The 27,501-nt window shown below is 34.3% G+C and overlaps 1 protein-coding gene and 1 non-coding gene across 3 annotated transcripts in view; one reads left to right on the forward strand and one right to left on the reverse strand.

Moving 5' to 3' along the window:
* CLINT1 (clathrin interactor 1) overlaps window positions 1-27,290 on the forward strand; it is a 58,892-nt gene extending 31,602 nt beyond the window's left edge. Inside the window, exons 2-12 of one of the 2 annotated variants that reach the window (XM_032337168.1) lie at window positions 1,126-1,230; window positions 1,746-1,842; window positions 3,247-3,355; window positions 4,325-4,489; window positions 7,586-7,763; window positions 11,175-11,421; window positions 12,222-12,291; window positions 19,823-19,897; window positions 23,443-23,735; window positions 25,541-25,745; window positions 26,718-27,290. In XM_032337168.1, the coding sequence (XP_032193059.1) occupies window positions 1,126-1,230; window positions 1,746-1,842; window positions 3,247-3,355; window positions 4,325-4,489; window positions 7,586-7,763; window positions 11,175-11,421; window positions 12,222-12,291; window positions 19,823-19,897; window positions 23,443-23,735; window positions 25,541-25,745; window positions 26,718-27,064 (1,891 nt within the window). In that variant the 3' untranslated portion in view covers window positions 27,065-27,290. The remainder of the gene's footprint in view (window positions 1-1,125; window positions 1,231-1,745; window positions 1,843-3,246; window positions 3,356-4,324; window positions 4,490-7,585; window positions 7,764-11,174; window positions 11,422-12,221; window positions 12,292-19,822; window positions 19,898-23,442; window positions 23,736-25,540; window positions 25,746-26,717) is intronic. The other variant, XM_032337169.1, reaches the window with a different exon arrangement.
* On the reverse strand, window positions 8,204-8,310 carry LOC116587397. Its single transcript, XR_004284417.1, has one exon. It is a non-coding gene; the product is annotated as a U6 spliceosomal RNA (small nuclear RNA).
* Window positions 27,291-27,501: the final 211 nt, after the last annotated feature.

The raw sequence follows: 27,501 nt of genomic DNA on the forward strand, positions 1-27,501 counted from the left end.
GAAAATATTACTTAATATTTTTAAATTCTCTTAATAGGTAATTATTATCTGTAATAATAATAGCAGCTAACCTGTATTGAACGATATCTGTGAGTCAGACACTGTGCTAATAGGAACCATTTGAGGTGCTACCCTTTGAAGTAGTGTTCTTCTTACTCCCATTTTGCCCTTGAGGAACCTGAAATTAAGACAGTTGGAATAATTTTGCCAAAAGTCACAGAGTAATTGGAGTCAGATCTTTCTGACTACTAGAACCCTCCTCCTCCTTCTTCTTCTTCTTCTTCTTCTTCTTCTTTAATATTTTATTTATTTGACAGAGATACAGCAAGAGGAAACACAAGCAGGGGGAGTGGAAGAGGGAGAAGCAGGCTTCCTGCTGAGCCAGGCCCAATGTGGGGCTCAATTCCAGGATTCTGGGATCATGACCTTAGCCAAAGGCAGACCCTTAACGACTGAACCACCCAGGTGCCCCTAGAACCCATGTTCTTGACACTGATGAAGTCTTAAGTGAAAGTTAAATATGTTGTCATACAATTTCTTGATGAAATACTATGTAGCCATCAAAAGTGAGGCTTATGGTGACTAGTGACATAGAAAACATACACATGAAAAAAGACCAAGGGATTACAGTTAAATATTCATAGCAATTCCAAATATTTTTAGTGTTATCTTTGGTTTGCCATTGCCTTTTTTAAAAAATGCAATATAAGTAATGTTCTCTTATATAATTTTGCTAATTTGCAGAAAATCTGTAAGGAAACAAGAGTGCATGTAAACCAGATCTGGTCAGAAAACTAATAACTTAGTTTTATAATAGACTCGAGTATGTTCAGTTTTCTTTTTAATTTGACCCAAAACCATTTTTTACTGGACTTATGCCAGCTCTAATGTAATCTCTCATCTGTATTCTGGAAGGCTAATGGAATAGTAAAATTTTCTTAAATACAACTTAAATGTGTTACACAGTGTCCTCGAAGTAGCTTAACGCACAAAAGATGTTTTCTTTCCCACCCTGTAGAGGTATCTCATTAGGACACCCACTAGTGTCATTATTAAGTTTTCATGTGTTTCTCAGTTTTGATGCTAATCTTTGTGTGTATGTGCGTGCATTTTTTTTCTCTGCAGCACCAATGTGGTTATGAATTATTCAGAGATTGAGTCTAAGGTTCGAGAAGCAACGAATGACGATCCTTGGGGACCTTCTGGGCAACTCATGGGAGAGATTGCCAAGTAAGTGATAATTTGACTCAGCAGTGCAGAAAGAATCCAACTATCTTTACACAGAAACACAAAATTTGCTTTCAGTTTTAAACAGTTTAGCTGCCAGATATAGAGAAAGTTTTATACAGAATCCATTTCCCTTTAAAAATGAGCTCAAAAAGTAAAAATTTCTCATTAGTAAAGTTTAGAAGACTTACCGTGGCTTTTCATAAAATTTTGACAAATGTGTATAAAATAACTTGAAATAAAGTTAGGAAAATTTTTTTGATGAGCATCTTGACCACTATCCTGGTAAGTAAAGGGCATGTAAAAGATGATATTAATTAGTGGGGTTTTCATGTGTGCTACATATTACATAAACTATGAGAAAAATATTTTAATGAAAGCATATCTAAATTTTTTGAATTAAGCTTACTAAAATTTTTTAAGCTCTTTGGGGAAGACACAGTAACTTAGAACAAGCCTGCCATCTACTGTTAAAATTAATATATTGCAAAGTCTTGAGGAAAATTATTCTTTTTCAGGGCTACATTTATGTATGAACAATTTCCAGAACTTATGAACATGCTTTGGTCACGAATGTTAAAAGATAACAAAAAAAATTGGAGAAGAGTTTACAAGGTATGGACATCAGTTTTTATTATTTGACATGTTGAAAACAAACACTTGAAATTTTAAGGTATATATACATAAGTGATTATGAAGGACATTAAATCCTAGAACAGAATATTCTTAAACACGTAAAAGAAGATTTGCTATGTGTGTTGTTTTCTATTAACCATAAACAACTATTCTGAATGTAAAATGTTTAAAAATAATATTTATAAATACTTTCATTTTATTAATTTTTTCTACTGGAGATAATTTGTGCATATCAAAAGTAATAAATCTATAGATGGATGTGTATTTAGTGGATGAGCGATTAAGATGAAAACCACAGTCTAATATAAATATGGTTTCTCATCTCTACATAAAAATTTGCCTGATTTACAATATTATAATATTCTACATGAGCAATATGTTAGTTTAAAATGTAATTAGAAATTGTAAAACATTAAAATTCTAGCATTTTAAATTTCCAAATATGTGCTTTTTATCAGATTCTTTTCATGTAGTCCTGATTTCATCCATGCGGAATTCTGCAGATTGTCATCTGTTTTCCAAACCCACCATATTTTTTTTGCTATTCAGAATAAGTTTTTCTTTGCTTTCAAAATGGCATATAATATGTGTATTTAAAACTTCAAAAGCAGTATGTTGGTTTTCAGGACTGAAGAGCAGTACTTTATTTAGTTCCATGTTTTTGATGTTACTTGTTTCTAAAAACATTCACTGTCATTCTCTCAGCTTGTACGATATTTGTGATGAAATAGTTGATACTTCTTTATGTCAGGTTTGTCCCAAGCAAAGTCAAGTTCACAATGCATAATTCAGTGAATTTTAGTGTATCCACAAAGTTGTGCAGCAGTCACTACTAATATCAGAATTTATTTTTATCACCCCAAAATGAAACCCCATAAAATGTTTTTTTCTTTTACTTGTTGGCAGCCAGTTCTTGAAACAAAAGCCATATCATTAACTTCAAAATTTAATTTAATCTGGGGAAAATGCTGTGGGATCATATAATTACCAAATAATTGTTCTCTTTAAATTGATATTTCGAACACCTCACAGTTCTCTATTGCCCGGGTGAAAACTAAAAATTGAGCCACTTTCTAAAAGCTTAGTGTTCATTTGTATCATACATCAGATATTGGAGAGCTATTTTTTTAAATCTTTTGATGCATGGTGTCCAGTGGACAGTGTAATTATTTACCGTGGTTATAAAAGGAATTTCAAATTGGTAATATAAGTTTTAGACTATGTATTTAAAGTCCAGTGTCAGGTAAAGAAACTCTCCCTGCCTCCCACTTACCCCCACAAAGATTATTTATTTCCTGATATTGAAATTATTTTTTTAACCATTTACCAAAGCTCTATCAGAATTTATTTTGTTAAATCATTTGGTGCTTTGTATTTTTACAGTCATTGCTGCTTCTAGCTTACCTCATAAGGAATGGATCAGAGCGTGTTGTTACAAGTGCCAGAGAACACATTTATGATTTGCGATCCCTGGAAAATTACCACTTTGTAGGTGAGCAATAGAAAAACCTTATAAGCAAATTAAAACAGTAGTTGGAGTTGTCAGTCACCTGAACCAGCTTAGAAGCTTCTCCGCTCTAATTAGAATGTGACTATTGCTGGTTGTGTGACGAGTGCAGAATCCAAGACGTGGGGCCCTAGAGTATTAATTAGTGAAGACAAGAACTTGCAGAAAAGACTGGCTAATAACAACAGAACCAACACAACATGAGTGTTCGGGTTTATATTAAAATATGCACTGGAGACTGGTCCCCTGTGGTGTCCATAAAGGAATAGCTTTAATCATATGGGAAGAAAAGGTTAGAGCTCCAAAACACACACATCTGTTTGAAGCTGGGGTTTTTTTTTTCCCCCTCCCACCAAATAATATTTACTGTGCAAAGGCAGCAAGGCCAGAGTGTGTTTTGAATGTGAACGAGGATACAGAATAAACCACATTTCATTTTGTAGTATACCCCAGTTGAAAGCACTTTAAAAATTCAGTTTTTTAGCCACACTAAATTCTGGTAATTATTATTTCCAAACTTGTATTGGGGAAACCAGAGCATTTGAGTACATTTTAGTCGTTAAAATGTTGAAGTGGATCTTTTGTTGTTGTGGTGGTGGTGGTGGTTAGAATACTGTAGGAAAAGAAAACATTTATGGATATGTCTTTTTCATATGGCCATCATTAGTAATGCTTTTTAATAGATCTTTCATTGATCTTGTGTAGCACCAGTATCTATAGTCCTTGTAGATACATCTTTACAGGCTTTTATAAGCCAGAATTGCTTCTCGAGACTTAGAATTTGCTGATGAGAAAATTTTGATTCCATAGCACTATTTGCCTCTTTTTGTTAATTTTAAATACTGAAGTTGGTTTTTTTATGTTGAGATTTTCATGTCTGTTTTTTGTGTTAAAGGGTTTGATACTTATTAATTGAATTCTTAAGGTTTTGTTTCTCCCTTACCATCCTCACAGATGAGCATGGCAAGGATCAAGGTATAAATATTCGCCAGAAGGTGAAAGAATTGGTTGAATTTGCCCAGGATGACGACAGGCTTCGTGAGGAGCGAAAGAAAGCAAAGAAGAACAAAGACAAATATGTTGGGGTTTCCTCAGACAGTGTTGGAGGATTCAGATACAGTAAGTATCAAAGACAAACTGACACCTAAGCATTTGTTTAGCTTCCTTGTGTGTATTTTAAGAATCACGGAAATACAAAAGACCAAAATCTGCCCCCCACTCCCCGCCCCCACTGCTGAAATAGAATACTAAGGTATCTGAAGTACTCATTTTGGTTACTATTATATGGATATTAGGAATCTTCTTTTCTTTTCTTTCTTGTCTTATCTTTTCTTTTTTTGTTTTTGTTTTTTTTTTTACTTTTGTGGGTTCAAGAATACAATTTTAACCATTAGTTGTTAATCAAATGACTACAAACTTTTTAAATTGACACACAGAGAATAATATATATACCCTTTCCTCTTGGAATTACCATTTTTTAAAAGAAAAAAGCATTTCTCTTCCTCACCATCTAGAGCATAAAAATAAAAAGTTTGAAGAGATTTTGAACAAATCAGCTCTATCTGGGGCCAAAAACAGGTAAGCTTCCTATAAGTTAGTTTTGCGTCAGTCTCTTTTCCCTTAAGTAAACAGTACTTTAATTTGACATAGGAAAAGGAGACTAACGATACAATCAGTTTTTCACCTAGGCCTATCACTTTATTCCTAACACATTTAAGAGCAGCTAGAACATTGATTGCTCATGTTTATTTTTAATATACTAATACAGTTTCCCCAAAATAGATCACTAGGTACTTGAAACAGGCACAGAAAATAACTGTTACAACATGTTGCTTTGGATTCATTCTGTCTTCTGTAAGCTCTGACCATCCCTTGGTCATTTTGTATATACACAGATAGGCTAGAGCTCTGTATACTTAGCCACAGATTGGGACTTCTCAGTGCCCCCAACCCATATCTCAGTTTTTTTAGTATTTGGATTACACTGGGATCTCAGAACTCCTCCATTGGAACCGTGTAAAAATTTTCTGTTTCTTATCTTGTGATTATCTACAAAATAATATCTTTGTTCTATGTTTTTTTGCTTCCTTGCTCTCAAAGATAAAAAATTATATTTAATTATTAAAGGATGTTTTTAACAGGAAAATTCCTTTTATGACTAAGCATCACAAAAAGTCAGTTCTTTAATTGGGCAACAATATTTCTCTTAAATTATTTGTATGTTTTGGAGTTTTTGTTTGTTTAGTGGAGTAACAAATTTTTGGATTATTCACCTAAGTAATTATTTTGTTCTTTAGCTTTTTCAAAGTAGTTATAGAGCAATTTAATGTGTTTTTGAGGAGAAATAGCTATTTGCAACTCGTTTCCTCATTCTACTTATTTGTAACCCTCTTTTTATTAGCACAATATGTAATTAGATAAAATTTATAAAATTGAGTAAGTTCTCAGACTCAGTCACTGTGAACTAATTACAACATCTGCCTTAGAGGGAGAGTTGAACATCTTATGTATTTGTATCGTATCCTTTTAAAATTATTTGTGATGTTATATTTATTGGTCAAAAACTTAATCAACTTTAGCTGTTTTGTGTCTTTTCATTTTGACCTTAGATGGTGTCTTGCCAATAATCCAGTATATTTGGGCGCCTGGGTGGCTCAGTGGGTTAAGCCGCTGCCTTCGGCTCAGGTCATGATCTCAGGGTCCTGGGATCGAGTCCCGCATCGGGCTCTCTGCTCAGCAGGGAGCCTGCTTCCTCCTCTCTCTCTCTGCCTGCCTCTCTGCCTACTTGTAATCTCTCTCTGTCAAATAAATAAATAAAATCTATAAAAAAAAAAAAAAAAAAAAAAATAATCCAGTATATTTGACACTCATTTAGTAGGATATCCATTACATTAATCAGTTTTGTTTTCATCTGCTTTCATTTTTCCTATAAATTTGTCTTTTCAAAATCTAGTTTATCACATTTTCATTGAAATGTGTGTTCACATTATTGGAAAATCACTAATTTTTATAAAGCCCTCTGGTTAAAATTTTGTCAAATTCTCTTTAAGTTGGTGGTCACTTTCAGATCTAGTGGACGTATTTTAAAATCCTTTTACAAAAATTTTGGCTTTGCAGTTTTAGCAGGCAGTTCTGCAGAATGGTATTCAATCTCCAGAGTGCTTTTTGGCCACCAGAACTTGGTCACAAAAGTTGCAGCACAAAGGCTCAGCCAGCCACCTTTTAATTATTTTGTTATTTCTCATTGCGTTTTCCCTTTTCTCTCCAGCCTGCCTTAGTTTTCATTGTTTTCTTCTTTTTAACCTCATCTGATTTCTCTGTACCTTCTACTCTTGTCTTTTTGGTTGAGTTTGGATGTGGAAGTGGAGAGGTTCTTTTTAATGCTTAGAATCCCTCTTATTTAGGCCATCAAGGTCAGGGTCTAAAACAAATTTTGACATTTTGGGGTTTTTGTTTATTGCCATGATCTATTGTTTTCATTCTCAGATTCACACGGAGTCTCCCTAGGTTTTGCCATCCCAGCATATGTTTAGACTTGGTGTTTTAATAGATCATCACTGTTCTGAACTGCTTGAGCATATTTCATGATTCTAGTCTGTGTAGTTCTGGGTGGTGAGAATATTCTTCTTCTTTTTTTTATAATAATTAAAAGATGTTTTCCCATGCCGTGAAATCCATTGAATTATTTTTCTAGTTTGACACTTAAAGAATGACAGTTATTTTCAGCATATTTACAGCATACCAGGATGTGTAGCATTCAGAGTGTTGTCACCTATAGTTGGTGTTTTTTTAAGAGATTAATGCTGTCCAGTACTTTCCTAATAATTGAAGAACTATTAAGAGACAAGAATGAAATACAGTGCATTGTGTGACTTATAAAAACAAAAATATTCCCATTTCTCTTTGGCTTATATAGCCTGCGTTGGTTTCTGTGTTTCCCTCTGCTCTTTTAAGAACTTCCTGATATGCTGTGCTGTGCATTAAGGTGGTGTAAGTTTTCATAAACAGAAGCTTTTGAATCTGCACTCCTGCCACTTACTGACTGGCACTACATGGTGTGCCTTGCTGTAATTGTGCTGATCCAGCACTGTGTGAGCGCTCTATTTTCCTTTGAAAACTATTTTATTATGAGGAAAAGCTTCAGAAATAAGGACTATAGACACCTTTTGAATTTAATGTCCTTAGAGTTGCTTTTCTTTTTAATGCTTTATATAGGTGAAAGATACGATCCTGAACCCAAATCAAAATGGGATGAAGAGTGGGATAAAAACAAGAGTGCTTTTCCATTCAGTGATAAATTGGGTGAACTGAGTGATAAAATTGGAAGCACAATTGATGACACCATCAGCAAGTTCCGGAGGAAAGACAGAGAAGACTCTCCAGAAAGATGCAGGTATTAACACTTTGTTTCCTGGGTCTTTTGGAAAGGATGCTACACTCCACATATGAAGCTGGGTTTTTGTTTATCTGAATTTCAGATTTTCTTTTTTTCTTAATAGATTTTCTTTTTTTAGAGCAGTTTTAGGTTCACATAAAAATTGTACATAAAGTAACAGAGTTGCCATGTTAACCCCCCATCCTGAGTATGGGTATATATGTACACACGTATGCATGCGTGCACGCACACAGGGATACATTTCTCCTGTTACTAACATCTTGCATTATTAGTGTGGTACATTTATTAACAGTTGAAAGTCAATATTGATCTACTGTTCTTAACTAAAATCTGTTACTTGCATTAGGGTTCACTGTGTTGTACAGTTGAGAAATGCATAATATCCACTATTATAGAACCATACAGAATAGTTGCTCTGCCCTAAAAATGCCCTGTATAAAAATACAGAATGATTCATGAATTTCCATGTCATTCCTGCACAGGGGCCATGTTAATCTTCTCTGTATTACTCTAGTTTTAATGCATTTGCTGCTGATGTGAACACTCCGTAGCTGTTTTTAAGATGCTAGGTCAAACATTATTTGTAATTAGTATTGATACACTTTCCGTGTTGTCTGTGTCCATTTTTTTCTAAAGTTGACTACATTTTCTGGGTTTTTATTCAGACTATTGGGAAAAAAAAAAATTTCCCAGTAAGAATTTCCGTGGCTCATTTTGCATTTGGGCATCAGATCAGCCAGTCATCAAGTTATTGCTGAGGAATAATGGAGTTTGTTAATAATAAACTTAAATAAGTTTAAACAAAAGTTAAAAAGTGTTTGAAATTTAACTCTTTCTATGACATTTTATTATGATTTCATGCCAGTGTTACAGAAAAAAAAAAAATCTAGATGAATTTTTAAGCTAAAATGTTTTCAAATGTAGATCTATGTTTTCATAAACTGTATTTTCTGGTGTTAGGGCATTTGTATTTCATTTTATGTAGAACAATACTTTGAACTTCTCAGCATTCACTTTTTGTTCTTACCTACCAATATACCTATATAAAAGTTAAAAGGGTAATATATATATAAGGACTTCATTTGCAAAAGCATGTTTTACAAGTTCTTTGTCATTTGTGCTTCAGAATATTTCTCTTGGATAGGCTAGATCAAGGATTTACCGTGATTTTTTAGAAGTAAAACCTGATGCCTAATCAGGCTGTGTGGAACTTTCCTAAAGTAACAGTTAGTGATGGAGCTGTTTCTTCAGGGGAGTTCCTGTAATAAGTACCATCTCTCTCTCTCTCTCTCTCTCTCTCTTTTTTCTCCTAAAAAAAAAAAAAAAAATAGTTTAGATTTAGGGGTCACTAAAAAGAAGTAAAAATAAAAATATAATTTGAAATTTAAAATATTTGTTCAGTGCCCTTGGGTATGTTTCTGTATTAAATTTCTCAAATGCCTTTTTCAAAGACTGTTTCTGGAATATAATCTTTGAAGAGCCAGAATTTACTTTTTATACTTTGAATATATCTATTTTACAACTGCATTTTTAGCTCTTCTATACTGAAGAGTATGTATGTTATAATAATAAATGCTAAACTTGGGAAACCGTGCCTACTCAAATATACTGTGAATATTCTGTTTTTTCTCTTATTATTGTTCTCATGGCCTATGTGTTTGCGTTTTTAGTTTGGTTTAGAAAACATAGTGGCCATATAATGTGTTGCTATTTCCTGAAGAAATGTGGAAATCAGGTAGGTAGGCTGGTTAGAGATCTGTGTGCATTCTTGTGTTGTTGCTTTACCCTACCACTGTCAATTTTTCTTTTTTTCTTTTTTTTTTTCCTGTTTCCTGCTTGATTTTTTTTTTTTTTTAAATGTTGCCTCTACAACAGGTTCTTCTAGTTCCTAAATCTTTTATATGGAGTATTTGGATTTAAAAGAGTAAAAATATAGAGCTTATTATTCATCATAGTAACTGAAGAGCACACCAGGGGACTTTACATCTTCAAGTATTTGTGAAAGAAGAGTAGACTTTTAGACAAAGTTGTGTGTGACCTCTGGCATGTTACCAAAATGTCAGACTTATTATTAGTTCATTATTAGATTCAGGAATTCTTGAACACTGATCAGATACGAAGCTTCCATTTCATTATGTGCCAGTTAGTTTTATATTCTCATCGTATAAAGAAATTACCTTGCACTGATACTAAATTGGACATCAGAAAGGTAAGAAATTCTAGTTTTACTTACAGGGCTGATGGTGGGAATCTTTAGGTTATCTGTTGCTAAAAAACTGATGTAAGACAAGGGCTTTTGAACACTTAATTGGAACTTGTGGATTCCCTAAAATGCTTATAGATAAGAATACCTTTAACCCTTTTGCTGTATCTGAAAATCTCTTCTTGATCCTTGAATTATAGATGTTCCAAATTGATTTATCTTTAAGTAGAATGGCTTTAGATTTGTCTGAGATGAATTAGTATAATTTTAAGTGTTTTATTTCAGAATATTTATAAATTAAACCATCTACTCTAAAATTAAATAATATAGGTAATGGAACATATTTCAGGTAATTTCTGTCTTGCTAGCACCAGAAAAAAGCCTCAGTGCTTTATTACTGAAGAACAAATTAGTGCTGATGTTTTAAATTCATGGCATATGAAAAACCCAATTTTTACAAAATTATTACATATGTTTTTCTTTTGCCCCATTAAAAAAGAGAATTGTTTTGGGTATGCCTAAAAAGGAATTATTTCAAAACATTTTAAATATACTTGTTTCCTATAAAGCAATTTTCATAGTAAGGTAAAAGTTTATTCTTCTTATACTAAGCAAAATAGAGCACTGTTGTTGTAAAGTGCCATACTTCATATTTTTTTTGCATTTACAGGTGAACATTTAATCATTTGAATTTAGTTGGGATAGTGTTTAAAATGTGTCCACTGAAATTGTAGTATTTTATTATATGTTTATATAAGTGTATGAATCAGTGACAGAATTGTTACTTAAATGGGACTGAAGTTTGCACACCATCCATTTCAAGAAAATGGTCATCAAATGCAGATGTTTGAGTACACAGGATCTCATCAGTTGATTCTGATATGATAATACTGCCATTTTATTTTTTAATTAAGCTTTAAATCTATAATAAACACTTGAATTACTTCAGACTTTATTTGTACACATTTATGTAAATATGTTTTTGTGGCAGTGTTTTAGCCTTACCTAGGGAATTGACCGCTCCCCAACACATACATATCATTATTCAGATAGCTTGAGTAACATTCTGTTGATCCCTGTCAAATAGTCAGGGTTTGGAATTTTGTAGCTACTACTTTTGAAATTCTTTAGACCAAATCACTGAGGGCTCCATTTTAAAATAATCCCTAGTCTTATTATTTTGCTTCATTTTTAATATCTTTTAGCGACAGTGATGAGGAAAAGAAAGCAAGAAGAGGCAGATCTCCCAAAGGTGAATTCAAAGATGAAGAGGAGACTGTGACGACAAAGCATATCCATATCACACAGGCCACAGAGACCACCACAACCAGACACAAGCGCACAGCAAATCCTTCTAAAACCATTGATCTTGGAGCAGCAGCACATTACACAGGGGACAAAGCAAGTCCAGATCAGAATGCTTCCGCTCATACACCTCAGTCTTCACTTAAGGTGGGAAAGGCGTGAGTTTACACACTATATATAGTTTCGTTCTTACAGGTTACTTTTAGAATTACTTCATTAATAGGGTTTGGCATTCCTAGGCAATCATATTAATTATAGATCGTCTGGGCTGTATTACTCAGAGTCAATAATAAGAAATCTCTTTGGGGGAAGAAACCTGTCCAAATTGCTGCATGATTGTGTATGCACTTCCTGTGAAAGTAGAAGTGATACTTTGGGTTTGTTTGGGAAGGGTGGCAAGTCAGAATTTAGTGCATTTGTTTCCTTCTAGACACCATCACTGGTTGCCGAACACAATCGAGATTCACTAAGGAAAACAGGAGTATTTAGAAGTTGTAAGAACTGACAGAAGAGGACCAACTACATATATAGGGGAAATAGTCTTATTTATATTCCCTATGAAGGGAGGCTTATTTGCCTCATTACTGATCAGTAGCAACACTGCTTTCTCCTGCCTTCTTCATTTGTTTTTTTTATTCACCCACGGAAATGAAATCCACCTACTAGATACCTGGCCGCAAGTTAATGTCTTGGCAGTCTCCCCAACTTGTGTTTATCCAGTTTGTGTCTTCACATCAGAAGTAGCAAGGGGAAAACATTTTTCTTATGTATCCTGCAGATTGTAGTTAACTCTAAAAAGAAAGTTAGTTTTTCAGAAAACTAAATGTACCCGTAGGATGTTACAGTTACTTGGGTCTAAGTTGAGAATCAGAGATGACTAGAGCAGGTTTAGGAAAATAGTAGAAATTTGTTTTCCAAGCTTTATTAAGTTCTGCGTGTGTTTTCAGACTTCAGTGCCTAGCAGCAAGTCATCTGGTGACCTTGTTGATCTATTTGATGGCACCAGCCAATCGACAGGTAAGCTTCCACATTGGCTTTTTTCTTTTCAGTAACCTTTGATTTCAGAGTAGTTTTTCAAAATGCCAAATAAAGGATAGAATGAAAAATAAATTTTTTTGCATTGCAGTTATTTTTAATAAATTAATGAGCCTTGACCATTATTTGGGAAAATGATTTAATTGCCTAAGGTAAAGAGGAGTGCTTAAATATTTGACCAATAATTCAGTATTATCTCTCTGTGTCCTTAATTTCTTAATGCTGAATGGGTTCCTTTGCTTTCTCTATAAGCAAAATGTACTGCTCTGCCCATTTTATTGCCTTTCCTTAAATCTTAATTCTGGCTCTCAGCATTAGCTATAGTAGCATTCGTTTAAACTTTTTACTCAATTATTCAACAAGTATTTATTGAACCAAACACTGGTCTGCGTGCTTAAGGTATAGGGCTTAGTGAAACAAAGTTCTTGCCATCATGGGAAGGTCAGGTGGAAGAAGTAGTCATTAATTAATGAGTCACAAATAGTTACCTAGTTGTACACATGATGAGCGCTTTGGAGGAAAGGGGAATTCTATGAAAGTACATAACCACCTGCTTGACATATTTTAAGGAGGCCGTAGCAAAACAGTAGTCTCTTCACCAAGATTTTCTTAGAGATAGGATTAATGATTTCTTCAGTTAGACTTTCAGTAAATGCCAGATTTGATTTGAGTAATTCCCTGTATATTAGGTTTTGTTGTTTTGTTTTGTTTTGTTTTTTTCCCAAGAAAATTGGCATTTTAGGTTGCATTTGATGATTATGGAGCTCTAATAAAGTGCTATGCTACAAGTCAAAACACCTTAAGAAATACAACTTCAGGGGCGCCTGTGTGGCTCAGTGGGTTACTCCTCCCTCTCTTTCTGCCTGCCTCTCTGCCTACTTGTGATCTCTGTCTGTCAAATAAATAAATAAAACCTTTAAAAAAAAAAAAAGAAAAAAAAAGAAATACAACTTCAGTTTAAAGATGATCTTTCCCAACCTATTTAAAGTTTATTTCACATTAAAATGTAGATGGTAAGATTGCTGTATAATATGCAAAGTAAATCTGTTGTTCCTCGATGTGTGTAGTGATTTTTCAAGTGAATTGTTTTAAAATTCACAGTAGTGCTTAAATGGAAGTCTGTGATAGAAAGTACTTTCATTGATAGTATAGTACATGTAATTAATAGAAAATCTTCTGGTATTTTCTCCTCCTTGCCCACTACCATAAAATTCTTGGATTGGGATTGAACTTCATGGGGCATCTGGTTCAGCCAAGTTTCTGAGCTGCTTCAGTTCCTGTTCCCTTTTTGCTATAACTCTTAAATGTTCCTAAAATATTTTGTGAACTCCATTGAACTCTCATGTCCTAGATTACGAAAAACTACATCAGTTGTTTAACAGTTTATGTTGTGTCTTTTTGTATGTTTAAAATCCTAACTGTAGGGGCGTTTGCGTGGCCCATCGGTTAGGTGTCTGCCTTCAGCTCAGGATCCTGGGATTAAGCCCCACACAAAGGGCTCCGTGCTCTGCAGGGAGCCTGCTTCTCCCTCTCCCTTTGCCTGCTGCTCCCCCTGGTGTGCTCTCTCTCTGTCAAATAAATCTTTAAAAAAAATAAAAATAAAATCTTAACTGTAGTATTAACAGTGTGTAGTCATATAATAAAACATAGTGTTACAGAATATCAACTATTTTGGACTTCCTGGCATGAAATATTAAGGAGCCCCCTTCATGCATCTTTGGAAAGTTTTAATGGAGCAATCAGAGAAGAATTAACTAGGAAGGTCAGATGAGTGATGTAACTTTTTTCCTCAGTGATACCAAGATTACTCTGAACAGACAGAATTATTAAATCCCTACCTGCTTCCTTTGTTTGGCAAGAAACCATTGAGAGCTTTTTCTTCTCCAGTGCAAACAGTAGATTGACTAATTAAATAGAAGTAGCAATTAATATTATTACAATAATTAAGACAGAGTCTGAAATCTTGGAAATTCCTTGCCTTGGCATTTGTTTTATCATAATATTCTCTAAAAACAAACTGAATATAGGTCTGCATCAGAATTATTTTTAAAGTTATCTTCTGCTTGAAACAGTATGCTTACCCAGTTTGTGTAGAACACTCTTCAGTCAGTACATAAATTTTGTTTCCCAAATCTCTATTTAAATACTTTAGTAATCTATTTTAAATTAACTTGAGCAGTAGAAAAAATATTAATATTTAAGCTTCGCCACCTACACGTGAAAAAGTCGAAGAATCTACCATATTAGCATTGCTACTTGGTATGCCGTATGGGTGTCATTTACCAGATGTGCCTGTACTTACAATATTACCATCATGCAAGTAATATGGGCATGAACTGTAAACCCAAGCAGATACGGCAGCATCTGTACCTCTCACCAGATAAATACCTCCTCTGAGAATATGCTCAGATTTCCTTTCTTTCTTTTTTTTTTTAATGCTACTACATCCTTTTTGTTACATCTTTAAGACTGTGTGTGGTAAAGTCATTGGAGAATAGGTACCAAGTTTTAAAATAAACATGTGAAACCTATTCACCAAGAATCTATCACCACTGTAGTGAGGTTCTTTTAAAAGCTATACTCTAAGGATATTCTGGTGGCTTTTACATATAGTACATTTCTAAGTGAATATTTTAAAAAATATTCAGAAATATTTAGAAAATAAGCCAGTTAAAGCTAGAATTCCCGAAACATCCCATTTCATTTTCTACTGTATCTCACTTTTATAAAAGTTCACATCGTCTTTTTTGTCCCTTCCTAATTAAGGAATTTAGGTCTTGATTGACCTACTATTCTTTAAGTTATCTCTAATACAATAAATGAGGTTGAAGAGAAAATACACCATAGTCAGTACAGATAGAGGGCCATTACATGTTTTCAATTCTTTTTTTTTTTTAAGTTTAAAATGTTTTAAAGATCAAATATGTCAAATCCAAAATGTTGATTACATTTATATTTGAACCTATTGTCTTGTACCCAGTAATCACAAAAATTAGTTGAGGATATTTACATGAATATGAGCCACGTGGTTACATATTGAGTACAATGATTTATATGTTAGAATTTCCATGGGGTTTTCTCTAGTTTAAGTCAAGTTTACTAAAAATAAAATGTTTTAACATTTTCTCTTCATTCATTAAAAGTCATGCATGCTCATTTTAGAAATTTGTTGGAAAACAAAGTGATTCACTGTGACTTAGATGCATAATTATTGGGGTGAATACTCTTTTTTAAGTACACTTTCTATATATTGAGTCCAATATATTAAGCATTTATTAAATGGCAGATCTTTTTCAGACTTTTGATAAGGCTTTTACTTCACTGTGAACTGCTTTTCACCCATGTTCTTCTGACCATTTCCCTGTGATTGTTGGTATTCTTTACAGACTGGTAATTGCTTTATATCTTAACATTATATGAGTATGCTGTAATTTATTTAACCAGACAGTCTCTTATTTTTGGTGTATTAGGTTTTGTTTTGTTTTGTTTCCAAATTTTTCTTTTGGAAAAGTAGTGGAGTAGCATCTTTCAAAACCATCCAGTTTGGTAAGGAGAAAGTAGTATTTCATTTTATTTTGTATTTGTTTGATGCCTGAGTTTGCATACTTTCCTTGTTCTTATAGGCCATTTGTTCCTTTGTCCATTTCTTTTAGTGGAGCTATTTATCCTTAGTGTTTTTTATGTAAGCTTCTTACATATATATTAATCTTTGTCATATGTTTATACTTTTTTATTGCATTTTGTCAGTTCTTTTAATTTTAAATTTGCTAGAATTTTTCTTGCACAGTTCTTTATAATGTAATCTAGATTAAATTCTTTGTTGAAGAACTTTTCATTTGAAGCCTAAGCACTGTCTAGTTCAGCTATATTTTTCCTGTTCACAGTATTGCTTTGGAAAATACATGTTCCCAGCTGGTGATTGTAAATAACCTCCTTGCTATCCTGAAAAGGCAGATGGAAATGGTTCATTTATAATGACAGCTCTCATGTGGCAATCTTGAAGGATAGGTCTTGTGAAATTTAGCAGTCTTCTATGTGCAGCAGTTTTTGGTACACTCTTACTTAAATTCCCTTAGATAGAAGTTATCTGGGAAAATGCTTCAGTATAGAAAATTTCTGTTGAATTTGAGGCACTGGTATGAATAACATCACACATATAGATAAGGATAGTCCCTCCTAGGAGAGAGGATTTATTTCCTAAAAGAAATAAAAGATTTTAAATTATTGAGGTAGTTTAGATCATTTTCAGATTGAAGATCACATTGTGTAAAACCCAAGGAGAAGCATAATCTGTGACACTTCAGAAGGTTAGACAAAACTTAAGTCCTTTTCAAGAAAAGGTAGCTTTTATTTGTAAAATACTTACGTGCGTTTCCATTCTTGCAGTATTCTTTAATTGGTTATGTTGAAATCAAACTTCTATAGTGTGGGTGGAGAGGTATAATATTTGCTGTAGATAAATTATGAATACAATATAATTTCAGTTCAGATGTTAGAAGGTAAAGCAGTGGGATAACAAAATTGGTAATTATCTGAAATACTAAATCAGGATATGACAAAATTAAAATATCTTACCTGGTTTGAAGTTATGATCCTATAGTATTCAAGTGCCTTTTTCTACATGGGCACTTTTTAACGCAGACTGGATAAGATTTGAAAATCTCTTAACTTGTTTAGCGTAATAAATTACATATTGATGTTTATTCACTGCTGGATGAAGCAAATTAAAATAATCCCCAATTTTCAGATCCCTTAATGTTCTAGCAAATGATTTAACTGTCATTCTGTTACCTAATACTATACTTTGATCAATATTTTTAACATTCAGGAACAATACAGAAGATAAATTTATGAATATAAAGCAGCATCTCTTTGCAACATTCATTTCCTTGTTTTTATTAATACATGTGCTTTATTTTTATTAATTAATGTGCTTTATTTTTTATTAATATATGTGCTTTATTTATTAATACATGTTTATATAGTTTAAAACTATAGCTCATTGATCTTTTCTGCCTCTCACCACATTTTATCAGATTATGTATCTTTAAAGAAGAGATAAACAAATTGCTGTGATATCATCCTTTGGATAACTAACCAGATGAGCTATAGTGTTGGTAGGAGTTGAGAATCTTGGCCTTGGTGGGAGTTAGATTAGTTCATGGTGAGTGAGGATACATGAATATGTGCATCTGTAATGAGGTAAAGAAATGAGAAATTTGTTATGCTTGCTGATAGTTGACTACAGTAAATGTGCATTAAAAAGAAATACCAGGTACACATGTATCAGAAACTGATTTGTTCCTTTTATTACTGCTGGCCATTTATTAAGAAAGGAAGATGGTTCTAGTTTAATTAACCCAGTTGAGTGTAGCAGATGGGGCAGAATGTCTTGCAGCGATAAGACAATTCAGAAATGGCACCAGATGTTGGAATCTGTCCCTGGTGGTATTTGAGTGCAGCCCAGATGTTCCAGTCCCACCTGGCTAGTTTCTAAGCACTGCGGGCTAAGCAGCTGTGATGTAACCTATATAATGTTCGCATAACACTAAAAGCACCATAATTGAACTGCTGCTCTAAACTTCTAAGGTTGTGACTCTTAAGAGGTGAAATCTTTAAGGACAAAGAAAAATAGGACAGCTATTTAAGGTTTTAGATCCTTTGACTACTGCTATTTTGTTGATAACTGAATTGGACAGAAATGGAATATTAAAATTTCGTGTAATATTGTTCAAATTGTAGGTAAAAGTAAATATTCTTATCCACATAGTGTTTACAGATAAAAATTTGTATGTGAATGTGCTGTTTGTGCACAGAGATTGATTTTGCAACCTTTGGATCTCACCCCTTTAAAAACACCAGTCTAGAAGTAGCAAAAAGCTGCTATTTTTTCATGGATTAAAAGTATTTGCCTGTTCGTGGAGTAGATAATAGAAAACAAATAGTCCACCAAAATCATTGCATTCATTTTTTCCTATGTAGATATTAAAACTGATTATTATGCAAATCAGCCTCAAAATTTTTTCTCTTTTTATTTAAAAAAAATTTCAAACCTACAGAATATTTGCCACATTTTCTTCATCTCTCTCTCTAGGTCATTTATTTTTTACTATATACCATTCGTTTTTTGTGTACCATTTGAGAGAAAATTGGAAATAGCCAGGACATTTTGCCCCCAAAATAACTTAAGCATGTATCTTCTTAAAACAGGGACATTTTCCTCTATAATCACAATATAATTATCATACTTGAGAAATTTAACAGTGGGTTAAGCCGCTGCCTTCGGCTCAGGTCATGATCTCAGAGTCCTGGGATCGAGTCCCGCATCGGGCTCTCTGCTCAGCAGAGAGCCTGCTTCCTTCTCTCTCTCTCTCTGCCTGCCTCTCCATCTACTTGTGATTTCTCTCTGTCAAATAAATAAATAAAATCTTTAAAAAAAAAAAAAAAGTATTGTCTAATATACAGACCATTTTCAGATTTCCTTGATGTCTCAATTACGTCATTTCAGGTTAGCCCTTTTTAGAAAAATCCAGGATCCAATCAAGGATTATGTATTTCATTAACTTGTCATGTTTCTTTAGGCTCCTTTAATTTGTAGCAGTCCTAGTCTTCTTTGTCTTTTACAATGTTGACATTGGGGGCCCCTGGGTGGCTTAGTGGGTTAAGTCTCTGCCTTTGACTCAGGTCATGATCCTAGGCTCCTGGGATCGAGCCCCACATCGGGCTCCCTGCAGGGAGCCTGCTTCCCCTCTCTGCCTGCCTCACTGCCTGCCTCTCTGCCTACTTGTGATCTCTCTATCAAAAAATAAACAAACAAAAAAAACCCAACAAAAACCAATGTTGACATTGTCTGAAGAGTCTTGAGAGTTGTTTTGCACAATGTCCCTCAGTTTTGTAATTTGTCTGATTCATTCCTGATGATTACATTCAGGTTAAATATTTTTGGCTGGAATTCTTAACATGGGTGATGATCTCCTTTCAGTCCCTTGCATTAAAGTGCCCATGAATACTATTTTCTCTGATTATTAGTGGCATTAAATTTGATCAGCTGTTTAGGTCAATATCTATTGAATTTCTCTATTGTAAAAGTAGCTTCATTCCTTTGTATTTATCAAGTAATCTGTGGGGTGATGTTTGGTGATTATGTGAATATTCCCTAGCAACATTTTACTCAGGTTTTAGCATCCACCAAAGGTTCTTTGGATTACGCATAAAAAGCATAATTGATTGGATAAACCACAGGTCCAGGCTGTGTTCAGGCAGTTTAACTGAAGGATAACTAACCACAAATGTAGTGTCAATTACTTAAAAGATAAAGAACGTATGAGTTTGTGGTAGCTTAAAAGGAGCATGGTGATGTGAAAACTTAGATCAGCAAGCTAGCTTCTTTGATAGGTCTGGAGCCTCTAATATTAGGTAATTTTTAAGTGTGGTGCTAAAATGGCTTCCTGAAATTGGTATCGGTTATTCTGTGGTTTTAACAATTTAACTTTTCTTCATGCTTAATTTCTAGGAGGATCAGCTGATTTATTTGGAGGATTTGCTGACTTTGGCTCAACTGCTGCATCAGGCAGTTTCCCTTCCCAAGGTATGATACAGTTTGGCCAGAAATTTAGGAGCAGTGAAAAGGTTATCAAAGCAAACAGTTCCCTCCTCCACCAAATAAGCTTCTTTTTGGTGTTTTACTCCTTACAGTATTTATAATTCCTAAATCCTAAAGAATTTATTCACAAAGGTATTTTATTGGGTCAGTGTCTTAAATGTGCTAAATGAATTAATTTAGTTGTAAACTACTCAGGCAGGCACACCTAAATAAAATTGCCCTCATTTATAAGCAACTCTTATTTAGCTTTTTTTTTTTTTGGTGGGGGAGGGATAGTGTTGTGGGGAGTATGAATAAGTTCAAAGTATAATCTCAATTTAGCAGGAAGAATATTATGGTTTATGTTTAGGTTATATGATAATGATTCCAAGGACATTGGGATTGAGCAGATTATCTTAATAAAATTCATTTCTTTGTTATTTAGATATATTAAGAGCACTTCTATAAGACATAACCGAACTACATTTTGACACATCCTTAAATAGAGAGCAGTTGAATCTCAGGCAAAACTTCCCTCCATGTTAGATTAGAAATTTTTAAATGCCTTCAATTTATTCTGGTAATCATTTTGCAGTATATACAGAATCAAATCTTTATGTTGTGTACTTGAAACTAACAGTACAGGTTTAAACATCAAAGATTGAGGTGAAGCATTTGTCTTTTTCTCCCCATTATGAATATTTTTACCTTACTGCCTCTGCCATATAGTATGGTAGCTGTTTAACTTCGGAAAAGCTGCTGAGCCTCCAACTTTCTAAAATGAGGAACACCTTTTGACATGGTTCTTTATAAGGATATAAAGTAGTTTCTGTAGAAGTGTATAGAATAGGGACTATGTTACTAAGTGTGCTTTCTTCTTCAAATTGTAAAGGAGTTGGCTATAGTGGTTTTTTGTATAAAATCTTGTCATTCTGAAGTTTGAGAGAGAATATGACAATTTAGTTATAAATTTTAAACGTGAAGTGAAGCAGGAAGAAAAGGTGTAATTTAGCTGAATTTGTCTTACTCATTTCAAGTAGAGTTAATGCCATTAGATTAGTTGAATTAAAACATATATTTAGCAATATCTGATGTAGTTTTGTCAGGATTTAGGAAGAAAGATACATAGGCTTTAATCATCTGGGGTTATTTTGGTAGCCTACTTGTATAAATTCTGAGTATTACCCAGAAACCGGAATTGTGCAGTAATTAACTTCATTTTAGAAGTATGGTTTTGTCTTCGAAGGGTTAATACCTTACTTTAGGCAAATCAAGTGGAAGATAAACATTACCCTAATTTTACAGACTGCCTGTGTAATTCTTAAAGTTTTTATGTATATAAAGTTGCCTACTATGCAAATAATTAGAATATCTTAATGTTGCTAAGTGATACATCTCTTCATCTGTATGCATGTGATTAATATAACCTGATCACCATTACGCAAGGGGCTGAAACTGTTGTAACAATAATTAATCTTTTCTGAACAATATATGCCCCACTAGAAATCTCTTCCTCCTATGATTAATCATTTCAGATAAAGTTTTCAGATGGGGCAACACGTTTTGCCCCAGTTTCCATTTGTACTCTGTTTTATAGATCAAGCATATAGGAAATCAGCATAAAGTTTACCTATATCCAGCAAGTCTTTCTTAAATTACTTTAAATTGTTTAATACATAGAATTAATTGTAAAACTTTTAAATCAGTCTTTTTTGTAAAGAAGATCAAAGACCTATTTTAATAAAACCCTGAGGTGATGAATATTAGCCCAGTTCTTATATTAAATTGTTGGTAGAACGGTTTTCTGAGTTATTTTCTTTTGAAGGGGCTTACATTATATATTACCATTATAATATGGTAATAGAGAAATATAATTTTAAAGACTTAATATTATTGTTCTCTTTAGATATTTAGCATAATGAGACACAGTATTGGAGTGGTTGGTTACCTTATAGACTAGACAAAGTGTATTTCCAAGTTGTAAGTGAACATGGAGTACAAAGAGATGGTGTTAATTAACTTGGAAATATATACTATTCTTTTTCAGATGACCGTTTATATGTAGCTCTTTCTTCACCTTTGCTTTTTCAACTTCTGTTAATTCATATTTATCTATTTATTCCTTTCTTAGATTTATTTACTTAGAGTCATGCATAGCCTCTTTATTTATTTATTTATTTATTTATTTATTTATTAAAGATTTTATTTATTTATTTGACAGACAGAGATCACAAGTAGGCAGAAAGGCAGGCAGAGAGAGAGAGAGGGGTGGGGAGGCTCCCTGCTGAGCAAACAGCCCGATGCGGGGCTCGATCTCAGGACCCTGGGACCATGACCTGAGCTGAAGGCAGAGGCTTTAAGCCACTGAGCCACCCAGGTGCCCCATGCATAGCCTATTTAAAGAATTTTTTTCCTTAGTATCTGTTGCCTTTATATTTATTATGATCTAAATAGTATATGTATGCAGAATTTTAGAAGTTTGGCCTATACTATTTTATGGTGTACCTAAAGAAAAGAAAATGTGATGCCTTTGGCCCTCCCCTATGTTTTCACAATTAATCCATAGTAATAATAATAAACCCTAAATGGCACTTAACATATTAAATTCACACACAAAAAAAGTTTAAAAATCTTCCAACTTAGATTTTTAAAAAGTGAGACACAGAGAGGGTTATGTAGTTTTCCCAGGGTCACTCATCTAGTAAGGTACAAAATCTATGCTCTTAAACACTGTAGTCCATTAATTAACCTATTACCAATTTTTATATTATTGAATGCATTAAATCTTAAACTTGTTATAATTATCTTTGAATATAATGATAAGAGTTCCCCCTGAGTTCCCCTCTATACCCTAGTTTTTAGTTAAATAACTAAATTGAACAGTCCCGTTTGGAGTAAGCACTCTACTAGGGTTATACCATGGCTCTCTGCAGCCCTTGTGTTGTCAGTGAAAGTGTGGCCAAAAGGGTAAGAACTTCTTACAGAAACTTACTAACCCTACTCTTGATTTTACTGAGTATTTCTTTTCCATGCTTTTCTGTTTTGTTTCTTTATGAGTTTAATATCGTGAATTTGGGATTTTATTTACTTGAGACCATATAAGTCATACTTTAATTTCTCTGAACCTTTCCAAATAATGAATGGGTGAAATGAGTTGAATTCTTTGATTTTATTGAGTGTCTTCTCATGTGAAGATTCTCGATCTCCCAACCAAAAGTTTAACCAGTTAAGTTTTCTCACTTTTCAGGGTTTTGGACTCATCCATAGTTGTTTAGCTGGTAGCATATTTGATGATACGCAAACTTAGGTTGAAGGAAAGTTTTGATTGTAATTTCTGTGTATCACCTCAGACCTGCTAAGAGGTGGATTTTTCTTTCCTTTGCCACCTTGTTAACATTTGTGGAATATTCATGAGAAAAATAATGTCCAGATGGAGATGGTACCTGCAGATGTTAATCTGGATGGACACAGATCAGCTCTAATTTTTTTCAGTTCTGTTGTTTTGCTCTGCGTATTTCAGAAAGTTTCTTACCCTTACTATTCCCTCTTAGTTACAGCGACAAGTGGGAATGGAGACTTTGGTGACTGGAGTGCCTTCAACCAAGCCCCATCAGGCCCTGGTGCCTCCAGTGGTGAGCTCTTTGGCAGTGCCTCACAGCCAGCTGTGGAACTTGTCAGTGGCTCTCAACCAGCTTTAGGCCCACCTCCAGCTGCCTCAAATTCTTCGGACCTGTTTGATCTTATGGGTTCATCCCAGGCAACTATGACTTCTTCCCAGAGTATGAATTTCTCTATGATGAGCACTAATACTGTAGGCTTGGGGTTGCCCATGTCAAGATCACAGGTAAGTTGTCTGCCTCCCTTGGAAACTTTGGTTTCTAATCTTAGAGATTCTGTGACTAATGTAATGGTAGACTTGCGTGAGACAGGAAAAAAAGCCATACATAGATGGTTTTTGCATATGGCATGTACTTTACACTCTTTCCCCTGATAGTCATTTGAGTTCTAGAGATCAAGGCTTTCTCACCCATCCTGTAGTCCGTGCAAAGCCAAGCATGATGCCTTGCACAGAGGAGGCAATTGCTAAAAGTTTATTGCATTCATAAACAATTTGGTATTTGGTGTTTTAAAAAAATCTGTTTTTAAGAAGGAATAGAGATCACCCGTGGCCTATATTCACTTAGTAAAATATCTGTTCCTCAAAGAAATGTCACTTACTGGTTGCAAGCAGTCGTTACCAATATAGAAAATCGTTCTCTAAAATGACGAATGCTCTTCCCTATTTTGGGCCTGCTCTACATTATGTAATTTTTATATAGGCTCTTCTTTCAGCTCATTTTCATAAAGAAAAACAACTAAATGGGAGTTTTTTAAATTCACTTTTTTTTTAAGTTTGTTTTTTTTTTTATAAGATTTTTTTTAAATTTATTTGACAGAGATCACAAGTAGGCAAGAGAGGCAGGCAGAGAGGGAGGGGGAAGCAGGCTCCCTGCTGAGCAGAGAGCCCGTGGGGCTCGATCTCATGACCCTGAGATCATGACCTGAGCCTAAAGCAAAGTTAACCCACTGAGCAACCCAGGCGCCCCTAAGTTCACTTTTTTACAGTTAAATCTAAATTACCTAATACTAACTTGAATTCAGACAAGCAAGCAAGCACAGTGTTAGAGTACATGTGTCTGAGTTGTACCAGAGTGCTGTTTTTGATTCAGGCAATTCTGAGTATTTTTTATGATGCTAATTACTCATTTTAATGTGTAGATTCTCTCCTTTTGGGTGTTAGGATGGAGGAACAGAAGAAAGAAGCAGAAAGGTGACTGTTCTGTATAACAGAAGTTGGACTTGACACTAAAAAAAAGGATATGAAAGGCACACCAGTGCCATTAAATTGAACTATGCACTTCTAAACAGGCCCAAACCAGTTTATTCTTTTTGAGTTTCTTTCATGTGGTCTGTACATAAAGCCAGTTTACTTATTTGCAGTCTTAATTGTGCTATGTTGTAATTCTTCACATTGGTACCTTTTTAATTATTTTTCCTGTTTCTATTCCTTTTCTTTTTTTCTGTCCTTTTCATAGCTTTCCTTAGTAACTACGAGGCATCCCTGCTTCTTTCTCCTGAATTTCTCCTATTTCCTGAATTGGTCCACATGTATCAAGTTCCACTAATGTTGCTCACTTTAGGCAAGGGAAATGTACATGGAGCAGGAAGATGTCAGAATTTGTGCAATATAATTTGTTGGTTTTGTAGTTTTTCTTTTTATAACATGGGAAATCATATCCTGAATTCCATCTTGTGATAATAAATTTCCATTCGTATATTTCCTTAAAGCTGTACTAACCTGAAGTTGGTCATCCCCTGGGATGCTGGCTTCTAGACTTTGGGTGATGGGAGAGTAATTGTTCATGTAAACATGTTGGGTTTGTTTTCTTTTTTTCCTTTAATGCCAAGTATGATTTGGGATTCAGAGGAACTTTGGGGGGAAGCTAGTGATTCAGCTTAAAGATCTTAGCCTAGCACTTCTGTGGTTCTTTCTGGTTTCAGGAGTTTGTTACTAAGTCTTGTATATCTGGAGTTATTGTGATTAAATTGCCATCTGATGACCTTTATAGAGCCCAAGCTTAATTTTTAGAGCATTTTTCTATTTTCCAGCCTTTGCAAAATGTTAGCACAGTGCTGCAGAAGCCTAATCCTCTCTATAATCAGAATACAGATATGGTCCAGAAACCAGTCAGCAAAACCCTGCCCTCTACTTGGTCTGACCCCAGTGTAAACATCAGCCTAGACAACTTACTACCTGGTATGCAGCCTTCCAAACCCCAGCAACCATCACTCAATACAATGATTCAACAGCAGAGTAAGTTACTGCAAGACATCTTGATTCTTTGTGCACTTGTAATCTTTACCCTGTTGCCAGGACTGGTTCAAGCCATGAAATAAGAATACATAGCACAGACCGTACCGAAGGCAACTGTGTGATTGCTTAGAATTTTTTTCCTGTGATACTTGATAGACATCCCAGCATATTGGATTACTTTGTATTCTGCTTTTGGCTTGATTACATTGACTGTATTTTGGTGAGTTTGGAGAGTCTGATCACTAAAATAAAAGTAATTGGTGTAGAAAACGTTTTATTTTTAGGTAAATATGACCCGAAAACAAAGATCATCATAACTCCATAATCCAGGGATAATCATCATTAATTGATATTTCTTTCTGTCTTTTCTAACCACATTTTTAATACTTGAAATCACTGCTTATATTATTCTGCTTCTTGTTGTTGTTATTTTGCATAAAGTTATCATTTTTCCTGTATTTAATATTCTTAGGGGAAAATGATTTTTAGGTATTTATCATTATATCAGTGTACAATTTCTTTATTGTTGGTTATTTCTGCTGTTTTTAGCTTTTTGCAATTATAAACAACTCCATTGTGATTTTATATAAATCTTTGTACTTGGGATTTTTTTTTCCTTAATGTAATGTTCTAAAAATAAAGTGAGTCAAAGGGTATAAAGTTTTACAAGGCTTTTGATACACAGTGGCTCCTGACACCTTGTTAGGTTGGATTCAACAATAAATTTTGTTGGAATGATTGTAAAGTGCCTTGTGTTTTCCCCCAGCCCACTCTTTGTTTCTATGTCTGTAGGAAACCAGAGTTAACAGCCACAAACTATTTTTCTAGAACAAATAATGCGAGTTAATTGACTGACTTTGTAAAATCACTGTAAAGGAATTTTATTAGGGCTTTAAAGTGTTGATGGTCAGGAATATTGTATTATTACTCTGCTGGATCTAATGTAAAGTTTTGTCTTTTTCCTTCTGGTAGATATGCAGCAGCCTATGAATGTGATGACCCAAAGCTTTGGAGCTGTGAACCTCAGTTCTCCATCAAACATAATTCCTGTCCGGCCCCAAACTAACCCTTTGATGGGGGGACCCATGCCTATGAGCATGCCCAGTGTGATGACTGGCACCATGGGAATAGCGCCTCTGGGAAACACCCCAATGATGAACCAGAGCATGATGGGCATGAACATGAACATGGGGATGTCAGCTGCTGGGATGGGCCTCACAGGCACAATGGGAATGGGCATGCCCAACGTAGCCATGACTTCTGGAACTGTGCAACCCAAGCAAGATGCCTTTGCAAATTTTGCCAACTTTAGCAAATGAGAAATGGTAAAGGAGCAGATTGAATGAAGGATTTTTAGTGGTGAAGATAGGTGATGTTGGGATGGAAAATGCTAATCAACTCCCGTTTCTTTTATTAATTAGTTAAAATAAACCTACATAAAGAACCAAAAAAGGCTGTTTTATAAAAGTGAAATATCTAGTATTTCAGATGACCAGGCAAGGGCACTTCAGATGAGGCAGTCAAAATTATTTTTCCCAGTGAGAATAGACCACTCGTGGGGTAGTGAGACCTTGAAAGCCTTTATAAATTGAAGAGCCCATTTTAACATCATGATTTGTGGGAAGACTGGAATAGGGCTGAATAAATGTGTTTGAATCTCTAATTTTATACTTTTCTTTTCCTGAGGAACTTGATTTTTCTGTCCCTGAATCGCCTTGTCATAATTGGGTCTGTTCCTTTTACTACCACTCTTGAG

Source organism: Mustela erminea, chromosome 3 (assembly GCF_009829155.1).
Source record: "Mustela erminea isolate mMusErm1 chromosome 3, mMusErm1.Pri, whole genome shotgun sequence".
Lineage (NCBI taxonomy): Eukaryota > Metazoa > Chordata > Mammalia > Carnivora > Mustelidae > Mustela > Mustela erminea.